At 34.1% G+C, this 24,396-nt stretch overlaps 1 protein-coding gene across 6 annotated transcripts in view; it reads left to right on the forward strand.

The window, feature by feature from the left end:
- Positions 1-3,124: 3,124 nt before the first annotated feature.
- Mysm1 (Myb like, SWIRM and MPN domains 1) overlaps positions 3,125-24,396 on the forward strand; it is an 82,218-nt gene continuing 60,946 nt past the window's right edge. For all 6 annotated transcript variants that reach the window (XR_013091798.1, XR_013091797.1, XR_013091799.1 and 3 more), the window contains exons 1-9: positions 3,125-3,197; positions 7,118-7,193; positions 8,901-8,971; positions 12,658-12,735; positions 12,824-12,847; positions 14,182-14,260; positions 17,065-17,163; positions 19,041-19,795; positions 23,122-23,252. Coding sequence is in view for 1 of the 6 variants with exons in the window: in XM_076860288.1 (XP_076716403.1) it covers positions 3,127-3,197; positions 7,118-7,193; positions 8,901-8,971; positions 12,658-12,735; positions 12,824-12,847; positions 14,182-14,260; positions 17,065-17,163; positions 19,041-19,795; positions 23,122-23,252 (1,384 nt within the window). In the remaining 5 variants the exon portion in view is untranslated. The remainder of the gene's footprint in view (positions 3,198-7,117; positions 7,194-8,900; positions 8,972-12,657; positions 12,736-12,823; positions 12,848-14,181; positions 14,261-17,064; positions 17,164-19,040; positions 19,796-23,121; positions 23,253-24,396) is intronic.

Raw genomic sequence — 24,396 nt, forward strand, 5'->3', positions numbered from 1 at the left:
GATTAGGCCAATGAGACAGAAAATATTAGAATCTTCCTCCATATTAGAACCAGCAATCTATAACACTCCAGCTTCCTTTTTCTTCAACATTGCTTGGAAAGGAACTGGCAGCATCTATCACTGTGAACTTAGATGTGCACATTCATTCAGGCCTAAATGTCCTTCCATTTCTTTACATTTACTTGACCATCTCTACACTGATGGGGTGGTCTTCCTACTTAATTCTGAAGATATACATATGTGTACACACACACACACACACACACACACACACGAAAGACAGTCTGGGGTAGGAAAAATAATATCTTTGTCCCTTTGAATTCCTGCTCCATTACTTCCTAGATCTATGTCCCTTAGCAAGTTAATAATCACCCCCTTTTATTACTTAAAAAGTTGCAAGTAAGTTATTAATGTATTTTTCAATTTTTAACATTCTAACATGGTCTTGTTGTTTTAGGAATTGTTCAAGGGTTTATACTATAATCTCTAATGCATATTCAAGGGCTATTATGCCACTTCTTGTATGGTGTAAGAACCTTACAATATTGTGCTTGCACGTCTTTCTTCCTAGATTTTACATTGTTGTCACACATTTTATTTGCATATATGTTATGAATCTCACAGTATATTGGTATTATTTTTAAATGGCTAATATTCTTTTAAAGAGATTTAAGTGCTAAGAAAAAATCTTGCATATGTACCTATGTAGTTGTTATCCCTGATCTCCATTCTTCCATGTAGATCCATATTTCCATCTTACGTATTTTCCTTCTGCCTGATTAGATGTCCTCTAATATTTCTTGTTCTTTCAGATTTTGTATATCATATAAAAGTCTTTAGGTTGCCTTCATCTCCTGAAAAGTATTTTTACTAGGTATAGAATTTTAAGTTAGGTGATTTGCTACCCTCCCCCCTTCTCTACTTTAAAGATGTTGCTTTTAGGTTTTCTTGCTTTTGTTGTTCTCAACAAGATATCTGATGTTATTCTTTGTCCCTACGTAGGTAACATGCCTTTTTTTTCCTTTGTCAAAATTTCCTCTTTATCATTGGTTTTGAGTAATTTGATCATAATGGATCCTAGTATATTTTTTATTTATTCTGCTTGGAGTTTCTTCAGTTTCTAGGATCTATGAGATTATAGTTTTCTTCTAATTTGGACATTCTTTTCAGGCATTATTTTTTCATATATTTTCTATGATCCCTTACCCCTGCTTTTTGGAGACTCCTATTGCATACATACTGAGATGCTTGAAGTTCCCTTATGGATTCTCTGTTCATTTTTAATTTTTTTATTTCTCTGTGTGTTCCTTTTTTTTTTTTTTTTTGGTCTTTTTTTGTTATGTATCCAAGTTTGCTGAGCCTTTCTTCATCAAAGTATAACATGTCATCAATCTTGATAGTGTATTTTTCATCTCACACATTGTAGTTTTCATCCCCAGAAGTTGAATTTTATCCTTTTTGTATTTTCCGTGCCTCTATTAACTTATTGAACTTACACGATACAGTTATGAAGAATGTTTTATAATGTTCTGGAGTGGTGAGTGTAACAGCCATGTCAGTACTGGATGGATTTCAATTGATATTTTTTCCTAACTAAGGACTCCATCGAGGGAGGCATTGAGATGACTTGGAGTGTGTCTGAATTCTATGCCCAGCTTTCCTTCCTTCCATCTATATTTCAAAGCCTACCATTGTAGGGTCCTGGACTAGCAAAGCCTTCAGGAGACACTGTTCACATAGTATTGTGTATCATGCTTTATCTAATTTGATACAACAAATTTCCACTGTTGCCAGGGTCCTCATCCAGACCTGGTGTGTAAATGTCAGTAAAAGGCACATCCCTCCTCCTCCTCCTCCTCCTCCTCCTCCCCCTCCTCCCCCTCCTCCTCCTTCTCCTCCTTCCACCAGGGATTCAACCTAGGGGCGCTGAACCACTGAGCAACATCATTTACAGGCTTTTTAAATATTTTATTTAGAAACGGGGTCTTGCTAAGTTGCTGAGGCTGGATTTGAACTTGCAATCCTTCCTCTCCTCCCAAGCTGCTGCGATTACAGGCATGCACTACTGCACTCAGCTCTATTTTACATTTTTTTTTTTTTTTTTTTTTACTATCTAGTCCATGTATAACAAATCCTAAATCTGCTCTAAATTAAATTCAACAGACACTTTAAAATACCTACTCTGTGCAGACATGGTGTTATCATGGGAGCTGGTCACTGGATAAGAGCACTACTACACTCTTGATACCATGCTGAATGTTGGTAGTTTAAGGACTATCAGACAGTTTTTATCCTTCAAGTATTCATAACAGGGCGGGGTGGGGGGGATGAAGACAAATGAGTCAATGGGAATCCTTGGTGAAGTAATGTGTAAGGGCAATGTCTAAGTTCTTGAAAAGCCATCAATTTTTGGCAGAAATGGTGTTTATCCTCAAGAGCTCCTAACAATGGTGATTTATATGCAGTGAACACTTAGGGAAGAGTCAAAAAGGTCTGAATTCCTTGGGCTGTCCTTGAGCAATCATGTTAATTTTCTGAGCTTCAGTTTTTTTATCTGTGAAGTGTAACTGATGATATGGCCTTGCTTGCCTTACTGGGTTATTATAAGGATTAACAGTCATGAGAGTGATTTTTAAATTGTAAAGATCGCCATAAAAAACACAACCATAAGTTATATTAATATATTTTTGTTGCATTTTGAAATGTCTTTCTGCACTTCACACAAGTCAAGTTTTCCAGAGAGAGAGACAGAGAGATATTTAACCAGCCCAAAAGTGTCCTTCACGTTTGCCTCCTGAGTTCACAAAGTAGGTCCGATTTGACTTTTTCATCTGACTAGAAAGATACTTGCTGGTATCCCCATTGCACACATGAGAGAAGTGAGGCGTCAAAGAATCTGTCCTGGAACACAAGCTCCTTGAAGTCCTGCCTGGGTGACTTTCCTAGATCTCTTTACACGTCAAAACATTTAAAACCTTTGGAGCCCCAGTTCCTCTCATAGCCCCGCCTCCCTAGCTCGGGGCGAGGTTTCAACTCCGCCCCGTGACGCAACGACCTCGGCCCCCGCCCCCCGCGCGCCACCTCTCGCGGTATCTCTCGGGAAGACTGACGGGGTCAGGTGCCATCATGGCTGCGGAAGAAGCAGATGTGGATATCGAAGGGGATGTGGTGGCTGCGGCGACGGCGGCACCGCCAGGGTGAGGCGCAGAGACGGGGTCTCCCCGGGATGGGGGCGGGCACAGATGCGAGGGGAGGACCGTGGATCCTTGGCTGCGGGTCCGGCAAGGGACAGGGAAACCGAAGATGGTGTGTTGGGCCAAGTCTCCTCTGGTCCCGGAAGTCGAAGCGCGGGTTCCGCCCGCTAGCTTGTCCTGAGCCCAGCTGAATGGTACTTGAGCTCAGGTACTCAAGTATCCGCATGGCTCTTTAACTTTTTTACAGAGATGCTGTGAGGGAGCAGATTTCTCTTAGCTTATTGCACTTGCTCCAACAATTCGTATGCCTTCTTGCATTCCCTTTGCCTCAGAATCTGCCCGTCAGTAACTAGAATGAGGGCACCTAGTAGACCGGACCTGAGCTCAGGGACTCATCTTCCATCGCTTGCTATCCGTGCGACCTTGGACGAGTCGTTTCGTTCCTTTTTCTACATAGGGGTAGTTGGCGAAAAACTTCCTAAGAGGCAGCATGAGTTAAAGGAAAGGGGTCAGATTTTAGAGTTCTGGACAGTTCTGGACTTTCCTTCTGCTTTTGCTGGTTCTACTAGTAACTAGCCTTGTGACCTTGGGCAAGACGCTTAACTTGTCTGAGCCTCAGACTGCTTATATGTAAGTTGGGGGTCATGATGTATACCTCATAAGGTCGTTGTGAAGATCAAATGAGTCCTCATCCTCGGGGATGGTTTCCTTTAGTACCTATTCCTGCAGAACAGGATGCTATGGTTTGAAACAACCTCCTTTGCGCCTTTGCTTTCAAAGTAAGAAATGTGCCTCCTTTCAGTAATGGCCCAACACACCATCTTCGGTTTCCCTGTCCCTTTCAAGTCTATACAAAATAGGAATCAGATCTATGTTCTAATTGCATCGAGTTACCTTACATAGGCCATTTTTGACATGTGTAGTGGCAATTTCATGTGATTCCTCTTGATATCAGGGCTCATAAGGAGAAAAGTACCCACCTTGACCATGAGGCACTCAGATAGGGAGTTTCAAGTGTGAATTCTAAAGAACTATAAAAATGTGAGGAATATGGATCTTTACACAGAGCAGTCGGAAGCTATACAGATAAGTAGGTCTTTCATAACAATTGTTCACATTTATGTAGGCTTTAAATTTTAAGTATTTTTGAATGCTTGATTTAATTTATGTTTCATAACAAGTCAATGAAGTAAGTGGACAGGGATACTTAATCTGCAGTCTATAAAGAAATGAGTTTGCCTTGGAAGATCATCTGAAGATTTTGGCTCTATGCCTCTTTCATGATTTTATCTTAATTTTTCTTATTGTGTTTAATTTTTCTCCCTTTTCTCATTTACTTCCTTCCTGTTTTTTCAGCCTTAGGTGTAGTGGTGGCTCTTCAATCTGTCTCATACAAGCAGAACTACAAAGATTATTGGCTCCTGATGGTCAGATTCATTGCTTTATGTGATTCCAAGGAGCCTTATTGACATTATGTTCTTGTAAATGGGGCTACAGTCATCTGGAATTTAGTATAACTGGTGCCCCCTGAAATGTGTAATTACAGCTGATAATAGCATTTGTGGAACTCTTGAAGATAAATTTAAAGCATACTGCTTTTAACCATTTTCTAAGTGCTAGGTACCAAAATTAAAAGATGGCGTTATAGTTTTCCTTCTGTTCTTATCATTCTTTCTTGTCTTCCTTTTCTTCTGCTTGTTCTTTAAATGATGATATTAAAAAGGGATTTGTCATAGGTCTTCTGCTTCTTCATAGTCACGTAATTTTTGTTAGATGCTCCATATGAAATTTTACCAGTATTCTTCCATGGAAGTTCCCTAAGTTGAACCTAATACATGCTAATATCTCCCAAATCTGTCAGTAACCCAAATCTTTCTCCTGAGCTTCAGAGTAATTTACTCAACTCTCTGAATCTATCAGCACTTGGATGTCCCACAAGTACTTAAATCTCAACTTACAAACTTTCTCCACCAGACCTGCCTCTCTGATGTTCCCTAGTTTACTGAGTGGCACCGGCTGCCATCTATCCGGTCATATAAGACACAGATCTAAAACTTAATCCTTTTTTCTTAACTCTTTCTACTTTCCCATTCTATTAGTTGTTAAGGAACTGTTCATTCTGTTTACATATCCTTTCAAATGTATTTACTTCTGGTCACATTATTTGTTCCTTAGGTATAAGTTGCTGCCACTTTTTTTTTTTTTTTTTTTTTTTGGTATTTTTATAATCATTTCTTTACTAGTCTTTGTCTCCTTGACCCCCTTTATTCTTTACTAAAGATAGTCTTTCTTACCAAATGTGAATATTATTCCCTTCAGTCTCCAATTGGCTTTGTGATAAATCTTGAATTCCCTACTAGAGACCTGTGTGATTTGTGACCCACCTACTTTGTTCACTCAATCAAGTGTGAATTGAGCACCATGTACACGCCAGGCCTAGGTATATAGCTGTTGTAAAAATCAAGTCCCTCCTCATACAGAACTAATATTCCTGTTGGATAAGATAGACAGTAAACATTTTATAGTGACAGATGGAAAAAAGTGAAGAAAAGATGAAAGATGAATAGCTTGTCGGCTTTATCTCTTATACTTAGGCAGGAAAGCTGTAAGGTCTGAAACTATGTGATCTCAAACTAAGTGTGAATACAGTGGAAAGACTAGATTTGGAAAAGGGAGAAACAATAGAATTGTCAAGCAGACTGAATAAGGATTGTGAAGAAAGAACGGCAGATTTTGACTTTTGGTTTGGATAACCAGGGAGGTGATGGTGCAATTAACTGGGGTAAAGAACAATGGAAGGGTAACAGATTTGGGAGAAAAAGTGATTTTAGACTTACACATGTTGATTTGTGGTATGTATGAGATTTGGGCAGTGTTCATATGCATACACCAGAGTATAGATATTGCTAATCCTTCCTATTAGAGAGTACTATGTGAAGGGATTTGTGCAATGAACTTGAAATGATAATAGTCCCAACTCCCACACACTTGGTAGACCTAGTTATTTGAGCAAAGATTTCCTTTTGCTGATACAAGAGACAGAATCCTTTATTTAGCCTCTTTCAGATCAGAGTTGGTCCTTGAATTTAAACCTGGGGAAAAGTTTGGCCAGGGAAAAGTCATTACTAGAAAACTTGTAACTTCAAGTGTACAAAAGCAAAATATTAAATTTAATTATATCACAGTTTGTGGTCCTGAAAACTTAACGAGCCAGCCTTTTTACTTATTTAGTGTACTTTGTAACTTGTTAGTACAATGAAAGGAGTGAGAAAATTAATAAAGTTTGATTCCCCGATGGACATAGAAGTTCTCCAAATAACCCAAATTAATTTTTAAAAATTATATGAGTAGAACTAGGTGTGGTGGTACATTACTGTAATCCCATCGACTTGGGACTCTGAGGCAGGAGGATCATCGCAAGTTTGAGGCCAGCCTCAGCAATTTAGTGAGACCCTGTCTAAGAAAATAAAAAGGACTGGGCATGTAGCTCATGGTGAGGTATCTCTTGGTACAATCCCCATTACAAAAAAGAAAAGTATATGGGATGTCATTAAAACTTCATTTAGTAATTTCTATTTTGATTTTTCCATCTAGTTTTGATTTTTTTCTTCATTTTGAGGTTGATGCTATAGATGGAAGTTTTTATGGTTTAGATATAGTTAAAAGGTTTAATTACAAAGTTGAGTTCTTTTACACATATGGGTACATGAGTCAAAACTGAAGTGGTACTTCAAGGCCACAGAGTATGTTGTGGTTGTTGCCTGGCAGTATTTTTTTCCTTATAGGCCAAGGAGGTACAGTAGCATTTTTGCTATATTAAATCTTTTTAAGGGGAGAAAGAAATCTACACCAGAGTCCCTGAGTATGAGCTATAGCCATTAACCAATACTTATTTCTTATAGCCATTTTCTTAATTATTACAGAAATGATGAAAATAAAGCATCACTTTTACAAGATCACTATCTGGACTCATCATGGAGAAATGAGAATGGCCTTATTGTAAGTATTGTATGAAACTGTTATCATTGCCCAGAGTGCCTCTTTCTTATTTTTAACAGAGGGCTAGTTTTCAGAAATAACATAGATAATACATAAGGACTTTTTTCTTACTTTCATAATGAAAGAAACCTCATTTTTCTTTCAATTTTGAAAAATGTCCTATTGAGAAACAACTTTGGAGCCAGTTGGATTTAGGTACAAATTCTGACTCTGCCACTTCTCAGGTTTGTGAACCTTTGTTTCTTCAAGTAAACAGTGGGGATTAACCCTACTTTCGTTTCTTTATTTATCAGTTGTTTATTAAATATCTATTATATGCCAGACACTAGGCCAGGTTTGGGAATACAGCTATAATCAAGATAGATGTGGTCCTACTTTCAAGGAGTTTGTATTCAATAGGAGAGAGAGGTGATAAGTAGGCAAACCATTTGTAAATTATGAAGGAAATAAAGTGCTGATGAGAATACCAGGGTGGGGAGCCTCCTTGAGATAAATTGTCAATGAGGGAAACGGGAGGTGATATTTAAGCTGAAAATAATAGGAAGAATGGGGAGATATGTGAAGAATTGAGAAAAGAATTCTAGGTAAAAGGAATAACAGTTGCAAAAGCTCTGGTTAAAGGAAGGAGCCCTATACCATGTCTAGAATATAGTGTGAAAGAGAGGTTTGAAAGCAGGTAAGAACTCTTGTCATTTAGGGCTTGTGAGTTAAATTATGCTAAAGGGCTTACATTTTATTTTAAGAGAACTGAATCATCATTGAAACACTTTACATAGATTTTTATACAGGTGGGTAAGTTCATTTTGATACAGTTAATTAGGGTATAGATTCTATTCAAATGTGTAAGTTCATTTTGATACAATTAATTTGGGATGCTAGGGTAAAGATTAGATTGGAGGGGAAGCAAGAATGGAATCAAAGGGACCAGTTAGAAAACATTTGGAGTAATCTAAGTAAGGTTTAATGATGGTGCTTGTCCCTATTGGTAGCAAAAGAGAGAGACATTAACAGATTTGAATTATATTTTGGAGGTAGAGCTGGTTGGCAGATTGAATATGGAGATTGGGGAAAAGAAAGAATCCACAACAATTACTGGGTTTTTAGATGGAGGAACTTAGTGACTAGTAATGCCTTTTACGATGTTGGAAAAGCAACAGAAGAAGCAGTTGGAGATATGTGATGGTAAGTTTCATATTGAATATGTTAAATTTGAGAAGCCAATTATATCCAAGATGAAATCTTGAGTGAACAGTTGGATGTAAGCTTGGAGAACATATATGAGCTGATAATTTATAACTTTGGAGTTGAAAATATGCATGATAATCCACAGAGAGATTGTGGCTGAGGGAAAAAAAGAATTGTAAGTTTTGGAAATTTGTTAAGTGTCTAGTAAGATATCTGATGCCCAATAACTCCTCATATATAATAGCCATTATTATCTCATTGTGGGGAGGAACATGAGCCTTGGAATTTGACAGTGCTGGTTTAAGGACTCTTTCTTCCACCTAAAATGCTGCAGTTCTATTGGTGAGCACGAAGTTTTATCTCATAGTTTTTGTGAGAATCAAAGATGTCTGCACTCAATACATAGTAGCTGTTATTATTTGTAATTATAATATTATATATTTTTGTTTACTAAAACATGAAAAATATTTCCAAAACATAATAAAAATATGTGTTCTCCTTTTTTTTTTTTTTTTTTAATAGCCTTGGACTCTTGATAGCACCATCAGTGAAGAGAACAGAGCTGTCATTGAGAAAATGTTGTTGGAAGAAGAGTATCCTTTAGTGATTATAGGGGCATTTATGGTTTCGGTTTTAAAAAAAAAAAATCAATGTAAAAATGATGAGAGAGGCTACTCTAGTTCCTAGATGGGTATTACTTGGTTACAGACAGCTATCATGTAATATAATATTTTCTATCTATGAGAAAGCATTTATTTTATTCTTCAAGTTCTGTTTTATTGCTTAGTCTTGAGATCCAACTTAATATTTTTTAGAATTTTGTTGTCAGCCAACACTTCGTGATATGTGAGTACTGAATTGGAACTATAGAATGTTTAAGTCAGTCAGAACCTTAAAGCCAATTTCCATTTTCAGGGTTAAAACTTAAAAGAGGTTCATTTTTCTAAGGATTCAAAATTATAATATATAAAAGTTCTTTTCACTTTTTACTCTATAATTTACAGGTGTTTTGTGGGAGGAATCTTAAGTACAAAACATAAAGCAAATACTGTAGAATGAATATTTTATCCCCAAAATTGTGGCTGCTTATCTATGTTTCAGCCTCAGCCACTAGTCTCTTGTCCTCATTTTTTAAAAATTTTAATTTGTTATATATGACAGCAGAATGCATTACAATTCATATTACACATAAAGAGCACAATTTTTCATATCTCTGCTTGTATGCAAAGTAGAGTCACACCATTCATGTCTTCATACATGTACTTAGGGTAATGATGTTCACCTCATTCCACCTGCTTTCCTATCCCCTACCTCCTCCCTTCTCCTCCCTCCGCTTTGTCCTAATCCTCCCATGCCCACCTCCCAACCACATTATGAATCAGCATCCTTAAATCAGAGAAAACATTCGGCTTTTGATTTTTTTGGATAGGTTAACTTCACTTAGCATTATATTCTCCAACTCTATCCATTTACTATAAATGCCATGATTTTATTCTCTTTTAAGATGAATAATATTTCATTGTGTATATACGTCACATTTTCATTATCCATTCATTTATTGAAGGGCATCTAGATTGGTCCCACAGTTTAGCTATTGTGAATTGTGCTGCAATAATCATTGATGTGGCTGTGTCCCTACAGTATGCTGTTTTTTAAGTCCTTTGGGTATAGACTGAATGAGATAGCTGGGTCAAATGGTAGTTCCATTCCCAGTTTTCCAAGGTTTCTCCATACTGTTGTCCATATTGGCTGCACCAATTTGCAGTCCCACTAGCAATGTATGAGTGTGCCTTTTTCCCCACATCCTCACCAACCCTTAACGGTTGTTTGTATTTTTAATAGCTGCCATTCTGACTGGAGTGAGATGAAATCTTAGAGTAGTTTTGTTTTGCATTTCTCTAATTGCTAGAGATGTTGAACATTTTTTTATATATTTGTTGATTAATTTTATATCCTCTTCTGAGAAGTGTCTATTCAGTTCCTTAGCCCCTTTATTGATTGGGTTTTTTGGGGGGTTTTTTTGGTGTTGAGATTTTTGAGTTTTTTATATATCCTAGAGATTAGTGCTCTATCTGATGTGCATGTGGTAAAGATTTGTTCCCAAATGTAGGCACTCTGTTTGCCTCACTGATTGTTTCTTTGCTGAGAAGAACCTTTTAATTTGAATCCATCCCACTTATGGATTCTTGATTTTAATTCTTATGCTATTGGAGTCTTATTAAGGAAGTCTGAGCCTAATCCATCATGATGGAGATTTGGGCCTACCTTTTCTTCTAATAGATGCAGTGTCTCTGGTTTAATTCCTAGGTCTTTGATACACTTTAAGTTGAGTTTTGTGCATGGTGAGAGATAGGGGTTTAATTTCATTTTGTTACATATGGATTTCCAGTTTTCCCAGCACCATTTGTTGAAGAGGCTACTTTTTCTCCAATGAATGTTTTTGCACCTTTTTCTGATATAAGATAACAGTAATTATATGGGTTAGTTTCTGTGTCCTCTAATCTGTACCATTGGTCTACAAGTCTGTTTTGGTGCTAATACCATGCTGTTTTTGTTACTGTTGCTCTGTAGTATAGGTTAAGGTCTGGTATAATGATGCCACCTGCTTCACTCTTCTTGTTAAGGATTGATTTAGCTTTTCTGGGGCTCTTATTTTTCCAGATGAACTTCATGACTATTTTTTCTATTTCTATGAAGAATGACATTGGGATTTTGATTTAATTGCATTAAATATGTATAGTACTTTTGGTAGTATGGTCAGTTTGACAGTATTAATTTTTCCTATCTAAGAGCAAAAGAAAATCTTTCCATCTTATAAGGTCTTCTTTAATTTCTTTCTTTAGCATTCTGTAATTTTCATTGTAGAGTTCTTTCATTAAGTTGATTCCCAAGTGAGTGTGTGTGTGTGTGTGTGTGTGTGTGTGTGTGTATTTTTTTGAGGCTATTGTAAATGGGGTAGTTTTCCTCATTTCCCTTTCAGAGGATTTGTCACTGATACACAGAAATGCCTTTGATTTATTGTCCTCATTTTTTCGTGTGTGTGTGTGATATTGGTTATTTAACTTCTTTGAGACTCAGTTTCTTATATGTTAAATGGAAAGGTTGAACAAAATGATTTCTGATATGACTTATGAAGATTATTAATAGTCTAATAAATTATGATTTATTTTTAAATCATAATTGCTGTGTTGATTTTAATTATCAAAGGTTAGCTTCTTATAGGCTTTCTTATTTTCTAACATTTCCCAAACATTGCAGTTATAGCCTAAATAATTGCTATTCAATGAGGGGCACATATAATTTAATATTTCCTAGTTATTTAAAACTAAAACAGAAAATTATTTTGATAATAAATCATTTATATATATAATTCTAATAATATATCATTTAAAATATTTTTTGTGAACATTATTAATGAAATGTTTTACATTCTTTGTTTCATACTCAATCTTTGGAACCCTGTGTTTTCTATCCTTAGAAAACATTTCAGTTCGTGCCAGTTATGGAATTTAAGTGCTCAAGAGTCACATATGGCTAGTAGCCACTATATTAAACAGTAGAATTCTAGGTTAATGAACACTGAAGTAGTTACTTAAGAAATGGTAATAGAAATCATAATGAGAGGAGAATTATATGTAAGCATTTAGAAGACAGGGATAATGTCTGCTTATATTTTTTGTCCTCAACTCGTAGTACCTAACATAGTACCTGGTGCAGTGTATAGTCAATAAATATTTGTTAAGTAAATAATAGTTTAGATTAATGATATATTGCAATAGGCTAGTTTCAAGAACTTGAGAGAGGGAGATCCTTTGTAGATTTGATCTCAGTGTTCTTTTCATTAGGGTAGAGAGGAATTCTGAACTATTCTCTGTTATCTTTAGAAATATGGAAACAATATTCTCAAATTATCTTAGACAACCAATCTGATTCATCTATTATACTCCCCGTATATTTTAGAAAAAAAGTTTTAAACAGTAGTAAGGCTATTTCTTCTCACTTCTAATAGAGAGAGAAATTAGCATTTACGTAGCACATTTTGTGCAGGCATTGTGTGATATTACATATAATTTAAACATGTAACAACACTGAGGTATGATATTTTTACCATAATTTTTGCGGACCTAGAAGAGGCTTTCAGAATTGGTTTTGCCAATTCCAAGTTTTCCAAGTCAAACAAAGTATGACTTTCATGAGTCTATAAATGCCAATTTTATGTGTCACACAAAAGGTTTATGAGATTAATCTTGTTTTAAAAGTGTCCTTAATAATCATACAGGTATTATTTATCTAAAAAATCACTTCCAGGTAAATTCTGGCTTGATAAAAAGGAAGATAATAAAAAACAAATGAACAGGTAAAATCAATTTAAACTGTTAAACATATAAATGCATTTTTAGAAATTTCTTCTCAAGCTTCCTTATTTTTTTTTTCATGTGGTGCAGTCTGCAGAAAACAGCAAAAATCATGTATGTACTTCCGTTTTATATTTTTAAAACCTTTCTGATCATTTAAAATTATGGAATATTTTTCAAAAATTATAGTTATCTTGAGGAAAAGCCCTCTTGATTAAAAAACAAAATAAATATAAAAACAGAGTTTCTAGTACAGATGTAAGAATGCCATAAGTATTTGATATTTATTAGCTAGAATTTCTTTTGTGACCCATAGAGGCAGTTCATCAAATTATGGGAAAGGTAGATTCATAGAGATTTTATGGGGAAATTTTAAGAAACCTATTACCTAATACATTGTATATTAACTTGAATTCTATTGCTGTGTTAACTAATTTTCAGCAGAAATCTAATTTGGATTTATGGCTTTCAAGCATTATCTAGAAACTTTATTTTAGAAATATCTTTTCCCAATAATTGGAAAATATTGATTTAACATTTATAAACTTGTAAGTAAAAAAATTATTTAGCATTATAAACTTGTAAGTATATAGTTGGTTAAAATATGGATTGATTATTAGGCCCAGTAGCACAGGCCTGTAATTCTACACAACTTGGGAGGCTGAGGTAAGAGGAGTGAAAGTTCAAGGCCAGTCTCAGCAATTTGGTGAGACCCTCAGCTTAGTGAGACCCTATCTCAAAATTTAAACAAACAAATAAATAAAGGACTCGTAATGCAGCTCAGTGGTAAAGTACCCCTGTATTCAATCCCCAGTATAAAAAAAAAATGGATTTATATAATTTACATAGTGGTAATTGTGCAAGAACTTGACCACTGAGCAGCCTTTGATGTTTGTATTTTGTGGAATGAACAATAACAATGTGAAATTAATAGAAAGATCAATGACTTGAGTGAATTAGCTTCATCAATATTTTATTTTTAATTTACTAAAATGGTTTTAAAAGCAGTAAGTGTAATGCCATGGTTTTGCAACTTCTTTTCTGGCTCAGTATTTATATGGATTTACCCAGTAATTAAACCAGAGATATTTCTGGAATCATTGTAAATTCTTAGATACCTTTAGGATTGGGGAATGTATTAACACCTACTGCTTTGTATTCATTCTAAGAGGGCTGTTTTGTTGGTTATTACATTGACTTCCTTTGATGTCTTTAGTTTTATCCTCACTCAAACCCAGGGATTATATCTTTTGGGGTTCCTATCATCTATAGAGAGATACATGGCAGGGTAAATCTCTCCCCCTAGGTAGAGACTATAGCCTTCTTTTTTTGTTTTATTTTTTAATTCTTTGATTCATTTTAGCCCATGGCTATCTATAATCTTTAGTGCATACATAAGGAATGTTCCATTTCAGAAATTTTTTTGCAATTCCTCTTTTTCCCCTCAGGGTACACTCTCCTACAAAACCAGCCAGTTACTCAGTAAAGTGGACGATAGAAGAAAAAGAGCTGTTTGAACAAGGGCTGGTAAATAGAGCAATTTTTAATTTATAGTAAAAATGATTCTAAAAGCAAATACTGATAGAGTTATAAGATTAATTTGTAGAGACCAGAGCTTTTAATTAAATTTATTTAACAACTTGAGTTTTTCTGTAGTTAGAGTAATGGTGTTTATAGTGTAGTACAAGAGAATTCCTTTTAACTAAGGTACGAAAATAGATTTGAATCAGTATTTTGATATAAACATTTTTGGGGAATTAGTAAAATCCAAGAAATTGTGCTGTTATCTGTATACATGACACCAACTCTCTGGATTAAAAGGTAAAATATTTAGTTGTCTAAAACTTTGTGTTAAGCTGGGTGATCAGCTGAGTTGTTCTTTAATAAACTGTTTGGCATTATGTTCACAGGCAAATGTTTTATGCATAGATATGAAGACCAGAATAATGTCATACAAAATAAATTCATACAAAACATTCTTTTGTATGAATGTTTCACTGAAATCTATTTAAAAATGCACAGATTATATAATGGGGAAAAATGTATGCTCAGTTCTGAAAATATTCCTTAGTATGAAGAAATTTTTAACAAAAATGTTCAGGAAATTTGTCTTTAAGATACTTGTTACTCTATATTAGATAAATTACTTTAGAAATTATATATATATATATATAATATTTGTGTAATTATTTAAGATTTGTAAATGCAATTTGAAATATTTACCTTTCTATAGATGATGAGAAATAAAATGTTTTTGCTTTTCTAGTTAAAACCATGGTATCTATAAATTCTGTGAATACTAAACGATATTGAGGGTTTTTTCCCCTGTACTGGTGATTTTTCCTGTATTGGTATTTCAGTCTGTTGCATCATAGTCTAATTTTAATTAACCAGTAATTTATTTTAGACTGCTGACAGCTTTTATGTTTTGTCCCTTATAAAGATCAGATATACATATGTGTGAAATGGTTTGTTTTCAACCATTTTTTGGTTGTTAATTGTTGACATTGTTGGTAGTTATGGGACTGCATTTGTGTGCTCAAAAGTCAAAAGTAATCCAGTTATAGGGTGTCAAGTCTCCCTCTCATTTCTGAAGTAATCAGTGTCATCATCTTTGTATATCCTTCCTAAGATATTTTGTCTATTTATAAGCAAATATGTATTTACTTATATAGAAATATGTAGAAATCTACCTATCTACATTAAGAGCTATTTGAATTAGAATGTTTTCATAAACAAAAAACAGAATTTGCATATATACTGAATTCTCTCAGGCATAAGAGAAGGGAATTATGTGATACTGAACAAGGAACTAAGGAAGGTTTTTTCCTTATTTTCCTTTGGCAGTGGACTGTCCCTTTATTTTGAAATTGGTGCATGTTTTCCTTGCTACTCTCATTAGTATCTTTTCTCCAGTGTTCTTCTTGTCCAAATTTCTGATGTCCCCAGTGATATACTTTTATCTAGATCTCTAGATCTACTATTCTGTGCTATCAAGTTATTTAACTGCTTTTACTACCCACTCACTCACACAAAAAAAAGAAAACTAATTCTTCGGTAAGTTAGTCTCAACTAGGTGCTGATCTCTTTTTCTTTTATTGTACTGGGGATTGAACCCAGGGGCACTTTACCACCTTAGCCCGTTTTAGGTTTTTATTTTAAGACAGGATCTCACTTGGTTGCTTTAGGGCCTTGCTAAATTGTTAAGGCTGACCTAGAACTTGTGCTTCTCCTGCTTCATCCTGAGTTGCTGTGATTACAGGCTTATGCCAGTGCTCCTTGTTAAGTGCTGATCTTTAGTAATTAATTCATACTTACTAACAATTTTCTCAGAAGTACTTTCAGTTTTAAGAAATTGTCCATGTCAGATTTTCTAATGAATATCAGAAATAAGTGTATAAATTAAGGTTTGTCATTCAGGTCAGATCTTTGGAGATGATTTGTTACTGTTTGATACTGATAATACGTGACTGTTTGACCTGTGGATCTGCCTCTAGGGTCTACCTCCCTGAGTTTTGGGTGGTTTTTCTTTTTTTTGTTTGTTTGTTCTTATAAGAATTCTTAAAAAAATTGAAATGGTTAAGATACTTTGAGAAGTAGAAAATATTCTATGTGGTGATATTATAAAGAGGATTTACATATTAAATGAGAATTATACTTGATACCTAAAAATCCCTTTTGTATAAAATTATATGTGTTCCTTTCTGTACTTCAAAACATGGGAGCTCCCTCCGGTTCCCAGTTTTTTCTTCCCACAGCTTCAGTGTTAGCAGGTGCACAGCCTTGACACTAAGAGGGAGGCATTAGATACAGGTCTACTTCATTCGTGATTCAAACTTGTAAGTCATTGCACTGATACTTATATAGAGTAAAAGTGTCTGTGTGGGGCACAATGGATGTTCTGAAAATTTTGTGATTAGTGCAAAACATGTTCTGTTGATCCTTTAAATGTCCAATGTTCACCTACCTCCTTTTTGAGCACTTACTTATTTTTAAAAGATATCTTAGATTTTGGAACATCGTAATGTGCAGTATGAATGTATACAGTTAGGTAACACAAGTGGTGGATCTTCATATATATTATTATTTTCTATGATTTTTAGAATCATTTTGGATTGTTTTCAGAAGTCCAGGTTCAAGGGAGAGCTTTTTGATTTGAAAAAGCATAGACTATTGATTTGATTTGAAAGAGCATAGACTATAGGGAGGATTTCATTGTTTGGTTTAGTCTATAGATAAAGATAATTTTAATTGTTTTTCAAATTTGCCATTGCTTAAAATGTTAATAAGTAAGCTAATCAAAAGCAATTTTTTCCATTTTGATAACGCAGGCTAAATTTGGTCGAAGGTGGACCAAAATTGCAAAGCTGATTGGAAGTCGCAGTGTTTTACAAGTGAAGAGTTATGCCAGACAATACTTTAAAAATAAGGTAAGCAGAACAAAATTAGTACCCAGAAATATATAATGTAAGTATTAGTGTCTTATTGTTTAAAGTTTTATATTAAAAAAGTATTTTAACCTCATAAAACACTATGCATGTTTGACTTTTAAACACATTAGAGCGTATCTTTAGTTTTTTAACTGTTGCTATTAAATAGCATTTATATACTATACTACCTAATTTTCTATAGTTTAAGGGTAAATATTAACTACCCCCAAACATTCTAGAAGGCAAGGATTATTCTTAAGAGAAAAGCTTAGAGGTCTTGTGTTCCTCTAAACAATATCTCTTCTTTTTTAAGTATTTGCATTATAAAAACTTTTATCTATTATTACAGCTTAGGGGACATAAATGCTAACATGATTCTGGAATCTATTTAATAGTAATGAGGTTTTTATAAATTTTGTGGAGAATTTTCTGAAAACTTTAATAAATAATATTCAGAAAGACATAGTTATATAATTCCTTAATCTTTCAAGTAATTTGTGCTATATTCAGCTGTGTAATGTTGATATTTAGAACTTTTTAACATATTTTTCTTGAGCTCTAAATATGCAAGTAAATAAAATTTGGAAATGTCCTGAGTGAAATTTGGTGTTTTAATGTAACTAATGTGTTCTAACTTGTATACAATATTTGTCTTGGTGTTAGCTGGGAATAGGTGGTAAGTAATGGAAGGTATTCATTGTATAGTAATTCGCTGCTACCTCTTTCTACCTAACAAAAGCAACTTGAAGTATTTTATCAAGGTTGAGGTTATAAGGAACAGAATAACAGCTTCACCTGATTATTCTTATACCATGCTTCTTACACTAGAATATGTGGTATATGTTGGAGTATCAGTTGTACTTATAAATGTGGGGTGGAAGGATACATTTATATTATAACAGACATTAGAATTTTATGAACTCTAATGCAAAATTTCAGAATTTTGAGATTAAAAACAGGAGGCTGAGGGCTGGGAATCTAGCTCATTCAGTAAAGTTCTTCCTAGCATGCATGAGGCCCCATGTTTGATTCCCAGAATTGCAAAACAAACAGAAAACCTTAAAATGTAATAGGTTGCAAATAAATAAGAAGATTTTTAATGGTATTTGAGGCTATATGTCCAAATCTCCTCCTCCCCCTGCTACCCTTTTGTTCTTTACATGATCCTGGGATTCTTTTGTGACAATGGAGCTATTATCTCTTACTTAGAGCTATCATATCTCTTGGATGTGTCAGTCATTTACAGGATTTTCCAAAAATATTATATATAAAAATTTTCATTTCAATTCATTTTTATCATTGACTTTCATCTTTTTCTTACATTATCAGGTATTATCAGGTGTGGAAGATAATACCATGGCTTAACATTATAAACTCTGTAATATTGAAGCTGCATTAAGTTAACCTGCAAAAAAATAGTTTCTATAGTTAAATGAAAGATGGATTGAACTTACTGAATGTAAATATGTGACATAAATTCCTAAGTATAGGATTATTTTAGCATCATAAGAAATGATCAGCTGTGGTTGTCAGACATTTTGAAAAATAGACTTTTATAAATATTTTTAATATCTTATAAAACACCTTAACGTGAAAGTTGTTGGTTTAGTCTCTGGTTAGTTCAAGCCTATTTTAAACTTAATACTGAAAACAAATACATGGTAGTTCTATATAGATCATTATTATTTTAAAAGTACCAAATCATGAGTCATATATGGGAATTTAAAATGTTGATCTTTTACATTTAAAAAGCAGTTTTAAACACATTAAGGAGAAGCACAGTGAAGGTCGAATGTACCATTATATCTTATTTATTGTCAGTTGATTAAATTTTAAAACCTTAATATTATGGGTGTCTTATTCTGATTTTTAATAAGGTAAAATGGAGTCCAGAGAAAGAAACACCAAATCAGAAGAGCAGCAGTGATCATCAGGTTAAAAATGAAGATAAAGAGACAAAGGCATGGACACCATCATGTTTAAGGGGACGTGCTGATCCCAACCTGAATGCTGTAAAAATTGAAAAGTTGTCTGATGATGAAGAAGTAGACATCACAGATGAGGTGGATGAGTGGGCTTCTCAGACATCACATAAGAATTGTAGCAGTGGTCTCTTGTTAGACATTCCTAATAGTAAAACACATGAATCCAGTCAAGAAATCAGAAGCCAGGAAATTCTTTTTTGCAGATCTTCCAGAGAATATCTTCAGAACATAAAACAAGATGAGATGAAAACACTTTCAAGCTCAGAAATTACATCATGGACCAAAAAACAGAGCAACAATGAAAATGACTCAGCTGAAGTAAATGATCAGAAATGCAATAAACTGATTAAAAATGGTGACAAGCAAGGTGGAAATGGAATAGATGACTCCAGGCAGTGTCCTTCTCCAGAGCCTTGTGAAATTCAGAAAGATTTTAGTGATAAAGAAATGCTTTTTCATTCTTCCTGCCAAATGGTGGAGGAAAGCCATGAGGAAGAAGAGCTTAAGCCACCAGAACAAGAAGTAGAAATAGATAGAAATATTATTCAGGAAGAAGAAAAACAAGCAATTCCTGAGTTTTTTGAGGGACGCCAAGCTAAAACACCAGAGCGCTATTTGAAAATTAGAAATTACATTTTGGATCAGTGGTAAGAATTACATTTTGGATGCTGCTTTGAAAACCTGATATTCTGTGGAGTATTTTAACTAGACCTATGTAGAATTTAAAATTTTGCTAGTGATCCAAAGAGCTTTCACATGTATTATCATTTCAGGAGGAAAGATTAAACATTTCTCATAGTGATCTTTTTTTTAAAAGCATTGCTAAACACTGTAACCTATGGCTCTCATAATCCATCTGTTCACCAGAGTGTTGGAGCCTGGAAAGAAAGGGTCTGATGATTCCTTTAAGAAGCAACTTCTTGGGACAATGTTGGGAAGATGTACACAGAGAATTTCTTTTCAGAAATTTTATGTACCTTAAGTATAAAGAAGGAAAACTTAGGTGACAGAGGAATACACTGTCGTTAAATGTAGCTAGATTGCATAAATAGTTTTCCTAAATAGCTGTCTTAAATGTTTTCAGCTTGAACTTGTTGCATAATAATGTATTTCTTAGCATCTACCTTCATCAGGATACAGGAATTTTCTAATGTATGGAGTTACCTTCTAAATTGTCAGTGTATTTTAATTAATGTGAAATAGGAAACAAGACAAAATACTTCTCATCTTATTAGCCTAAATACTCAAAAATATTTTGAATTTTTGTTTGTAGCTTATCAATTAAGTCATCACTAAATATTCAATTTGCTGTTAATTGTTTCAAGAATATTGAATTGTATATGGCCAACTTTACAGAATGCTTCCAGGTGATGGGCCCTTGGGTGAGGATTCAAAGTGTCCCTTGTTTTTCTCTTCCACTTTATCAGGTCTTTCTATCCTGTTTCAGTAACTTTCTGCTATATCTTGGGGATGTTATCAAAGGAAACAAATAATTTGTTGAATCAGATATCTTCATTTTATACAGACAGTATTACATTATTTGGCTTGCAAAGACAGCCATATTCCAACAGGAGGATTTCTTTTTGTTCTTGCCTCGTGATCATTTCAATTGGTTAAAGTGCTAAAAGTACAACTTCTGGCTAATGTTGCTATCATAGTAAAGAATACTGAGGAGGAACAACTCCTAGCATTTACATGGTGTTTTGCAGTTTACAGAAAGCTTTCCTTTATTTCATTTGACTTGTCATAGTAATACTGTGAAACAGACAGATGGTATAATCTTACTTGATAAAGAATAATTCTGAGATCAGGTGACCATTAGAGGCCTGTCTTTGATTACACAACCAGCCAGTGACTATGAAAGATGTTAGTCCAAGTCTTTTTGTTATTCTACATTACCTAATTGACACTATTTTTTAAAAGTATATTTACTTATTTGATGATTTATTTCCTTCCTTCCTTTCCTTTTCCTTTCCTTTCCTTTCCTCCCCTCCCCTCCCCTTCCCTCCCCTCCCCTCCCCTCCCCTCCCCTCCCCAGGGCCTTACGCATGCTAGGCAAACACTCTACCAACTGAGCTACATTCCCAGCCCTTGTTGATTTATTTTTGTAGTGCTAGGGATTGTGCCCCAAAGCTTTGTACATGCCAAGCAAACTTTCTATCACTGAGCTACATTTCTGCCCTTATGTTTTAAAAGACCAATGGAATGAGATTTCTATTGGTCTTTACTTTTATTTTTGGAAATAAGAAGATGGGTAGCCAAAATTGAAGGACTTCAGAACAATAACTACTTCTGAAATGTCTATATGAGCCAGGCCTGGTGGCACACCCCTGTAATCCCAGTGGCTCAGGAGGCTGAGGCAGGATAATTGCAAGTTCAAAGCCAGCCTCAGCAACAGCGATGCTCTGTCTCCAAATAAAATACAAAATAAGGCTGGGCATGTGGCTCAGTAGTTGGGTGTCTCTCCCTGAGTTCATTCCCCTGTACCAAAAAATAAATAAATAAAATGTTTATAAGAAGATCATCAATATATACTTAATATTTGTTTAATCAAATTGTTGCTTTGCATTATTCTCCATATGAGGCAGAATAATTTACATAGATATATAAATGATATGGCAGTAGTTTACTAAGTCATTTATCTTAGTTCTTGAAACCAATTTGGTTTTTCCGTTTAAATATGATAATTTAACAGAACAGTGTGAAAGCAAAAAGGAATGTTTTCAACAGAACTGAAATTTTGGTTAGGGACTGGAGGTGGTACTAAAAAATAAAAGAAGAAAGGAAGACTTAAAGTTTTCAAAATAAAAAGAAGTCTGCCAAATTTGTTTTTAGATAAATCCTTTCCATAAAAGTAGATGTAACTGACTCCCTGGTTAGAGGAATGTTTTTATTAAAACAGTAATCTATACAGTTAACTGAATTTCTACCAAATGTCAGGCATTATATTTAAGCTATCCGCAATCCTCTTGACAATTTTGTCCTCGTTTTGCAGATGAGAAAAGTTAAGTTCACAGAGGATAAGGAACTTGTTCTAGATCCCACTAGGTGAAGATGATTTCAGAGTCTGGAGTCTTGACTCACTGTTCCTACAGTTCTAACTCAGGGCCTTGTCCACTCTGTCTTAGATCTTGCTTTCCTCCAGATCTTGGAGAGCCTTGCTTTCTCATCTCAATTCATGTCCGCGTAGGAAAATGAGAGGCTTCTGACCACCCAAATATATCTTCTTATTCTTCATTCTTTTATCTTGTGTTTTATTTACTTTATAGAGCTTATTCAAATAAATACACATTTAAAATCTATGAAGTTCAGGAAAGGGAGTTTGGAGTTTGGGGAGTGTCTTGATTCTTTGGAATCCCCTATAATATCTATTTCTGTTTCCACTGAGAGTAAGAACTTAAAATATTAGATTTATTATTAAAATGAATATAAAAATGTAAATATTTGTAAGATAGCTAATAGTTAAGAGACATCTGACTTAAGTAATATGTTTAAAAATTGGAAAAGTGTGGGTGAAGATAGAACTCAGGGGTAGAATGTTTGCCTATCCTGTGTGGAGGCCTTCGGTTCATTCTCTGGCATTGAAAAAAAAATTGAAAAGTTTAATGCTAAATCTTTTTAATATATTGTCAAAGTGCTCTTTTTTTCAAAGATTTATACTTGAATTTGGATCAATACATAAATAATCTTCTAACTTAAAGGTCCTGGGATAACTGGAATATTGACTTTTTTATTGGTAAAAGAATAGTACTTGTAAAACACAGTACAGGTACCTGTAAGTTATTGCATCACTTAAAGATGTTTAAAGATTTTAGAAAAAAGTCCACTTGGGTTTTGTATTATATTTGCTATACACTTTATATAGTGAAATGGGTAAAATTTTAAAATATTTCATATAATATAAGTTTTCCCCAGAAATCTTTTTTTATGTTTTTATTTATCCAAAATAATTGTACTTCCATCTCTTAATTAGGGAGATATGCAAACCGAAATACTTAAATAAGACCTCAGTACGTCCTGGCCTGAAGAACTGTGGGGATGTTAATTGTATTGGACGGATTCATACATACCTCGAGTTGATAGGAGCAATCAATTTTGGATGTGGTAAAAATAAAAACCCAACAACATCTTTTACTCAATATTTTGTATCCTTACAGCACCCATTTATTTCTATTATGATTAGAAGTTAAGTAGATTTAAGTATATAGAATTCAAGGAGGTAACCAGTATGGAATAAATGTATAATTACGATTTTGCTGTAAATCAAATTTTTGTTGATTAAACTGTGTTTCTTTTTGATCTACAATGAAAACTGAAGGCATAATTTTTAAAGGAAAAATAATCTAATAGAAATAGTATAGTTCTTTGTCAGGCAAAAGTAAATAATTTTATGAAAAACTCTATTAATGGCCCATTAAATTTATGCATACAGATTGAGGCCAACATGGTGCTTAAAAAGTTAAAGACACTGGAGCATTTCCATGCAAATATTCCAAAATCTAAAAAAAGTATGAAATCTGAAGTACTTCTGGCTTTGAGCATTTAGGGTAAGGGTTACTCTACCATTTACTGTATTTATGATAGAAATGCTATCTAGTAATGATTAAATAAAGGAAATAATTTAAGAGCCTCCACACTTAAATGTATCAAAAGTACCAAAATATTTTAATGGAAGAAAGTTCTTTCACCCATTTTTCCCCATATTTAAATTTGAGGAATAGGCATATTTCAAAATGTATTCCATCCTTTCATTGAATTGACATGACAAAAACTTTTTGAAGAAAACTAATAGCCATAGTTGCATCGTCATAAGGTAACTAGAATCTTAGAGCCCATGGTTTATTTAAGAGGAGTACATTCTGTTTTTTTTCTGTGAAAGTGAAACAACTAACTAGAAAACTCACAGCACCTTATTTTATTTTATGTGCACAGAGAATTTACAGTCTGCTTTGGAGCCTTTTTCATTTCAGTGGCCTGGTTTGCCCAACGCCCTATATTTGGAAATTAGCTTTTCAGGAAAATTAAAACATTTTAGCTTCCTTAGCTACAAAAGAAAAATGATCTGTATTTAACTGCCAAAGTGAGCCAAGGGAGCTCTGTAGTCAAAAATTAAATTACTGATTTCCTATATCTGTTTTACTGAAATTTCCTTTTAACAATAGCATTACTTTTATCTGGGAACTATAATATCAGTATATTAAATATATAATTATGGAATAAGAATCATTGATGCTCAGCTAAAGTCTTT

The sequence above is a fragment of the Callospermophilus lateralis genome, chromosome 7, assembly GCF_048772815.1.
Source record: "Callospermophilus lateralis isolate mCalLat2 chromosome 7, mCalLat2.hap1, whole genome shotgun sequence".
Lineage (NCBI taxonomy): Eukaryota > Metazoa > Chordata > Mammalia > Rodentia > Sciuridae > Callospermophilus > Callospermophilus lateralis.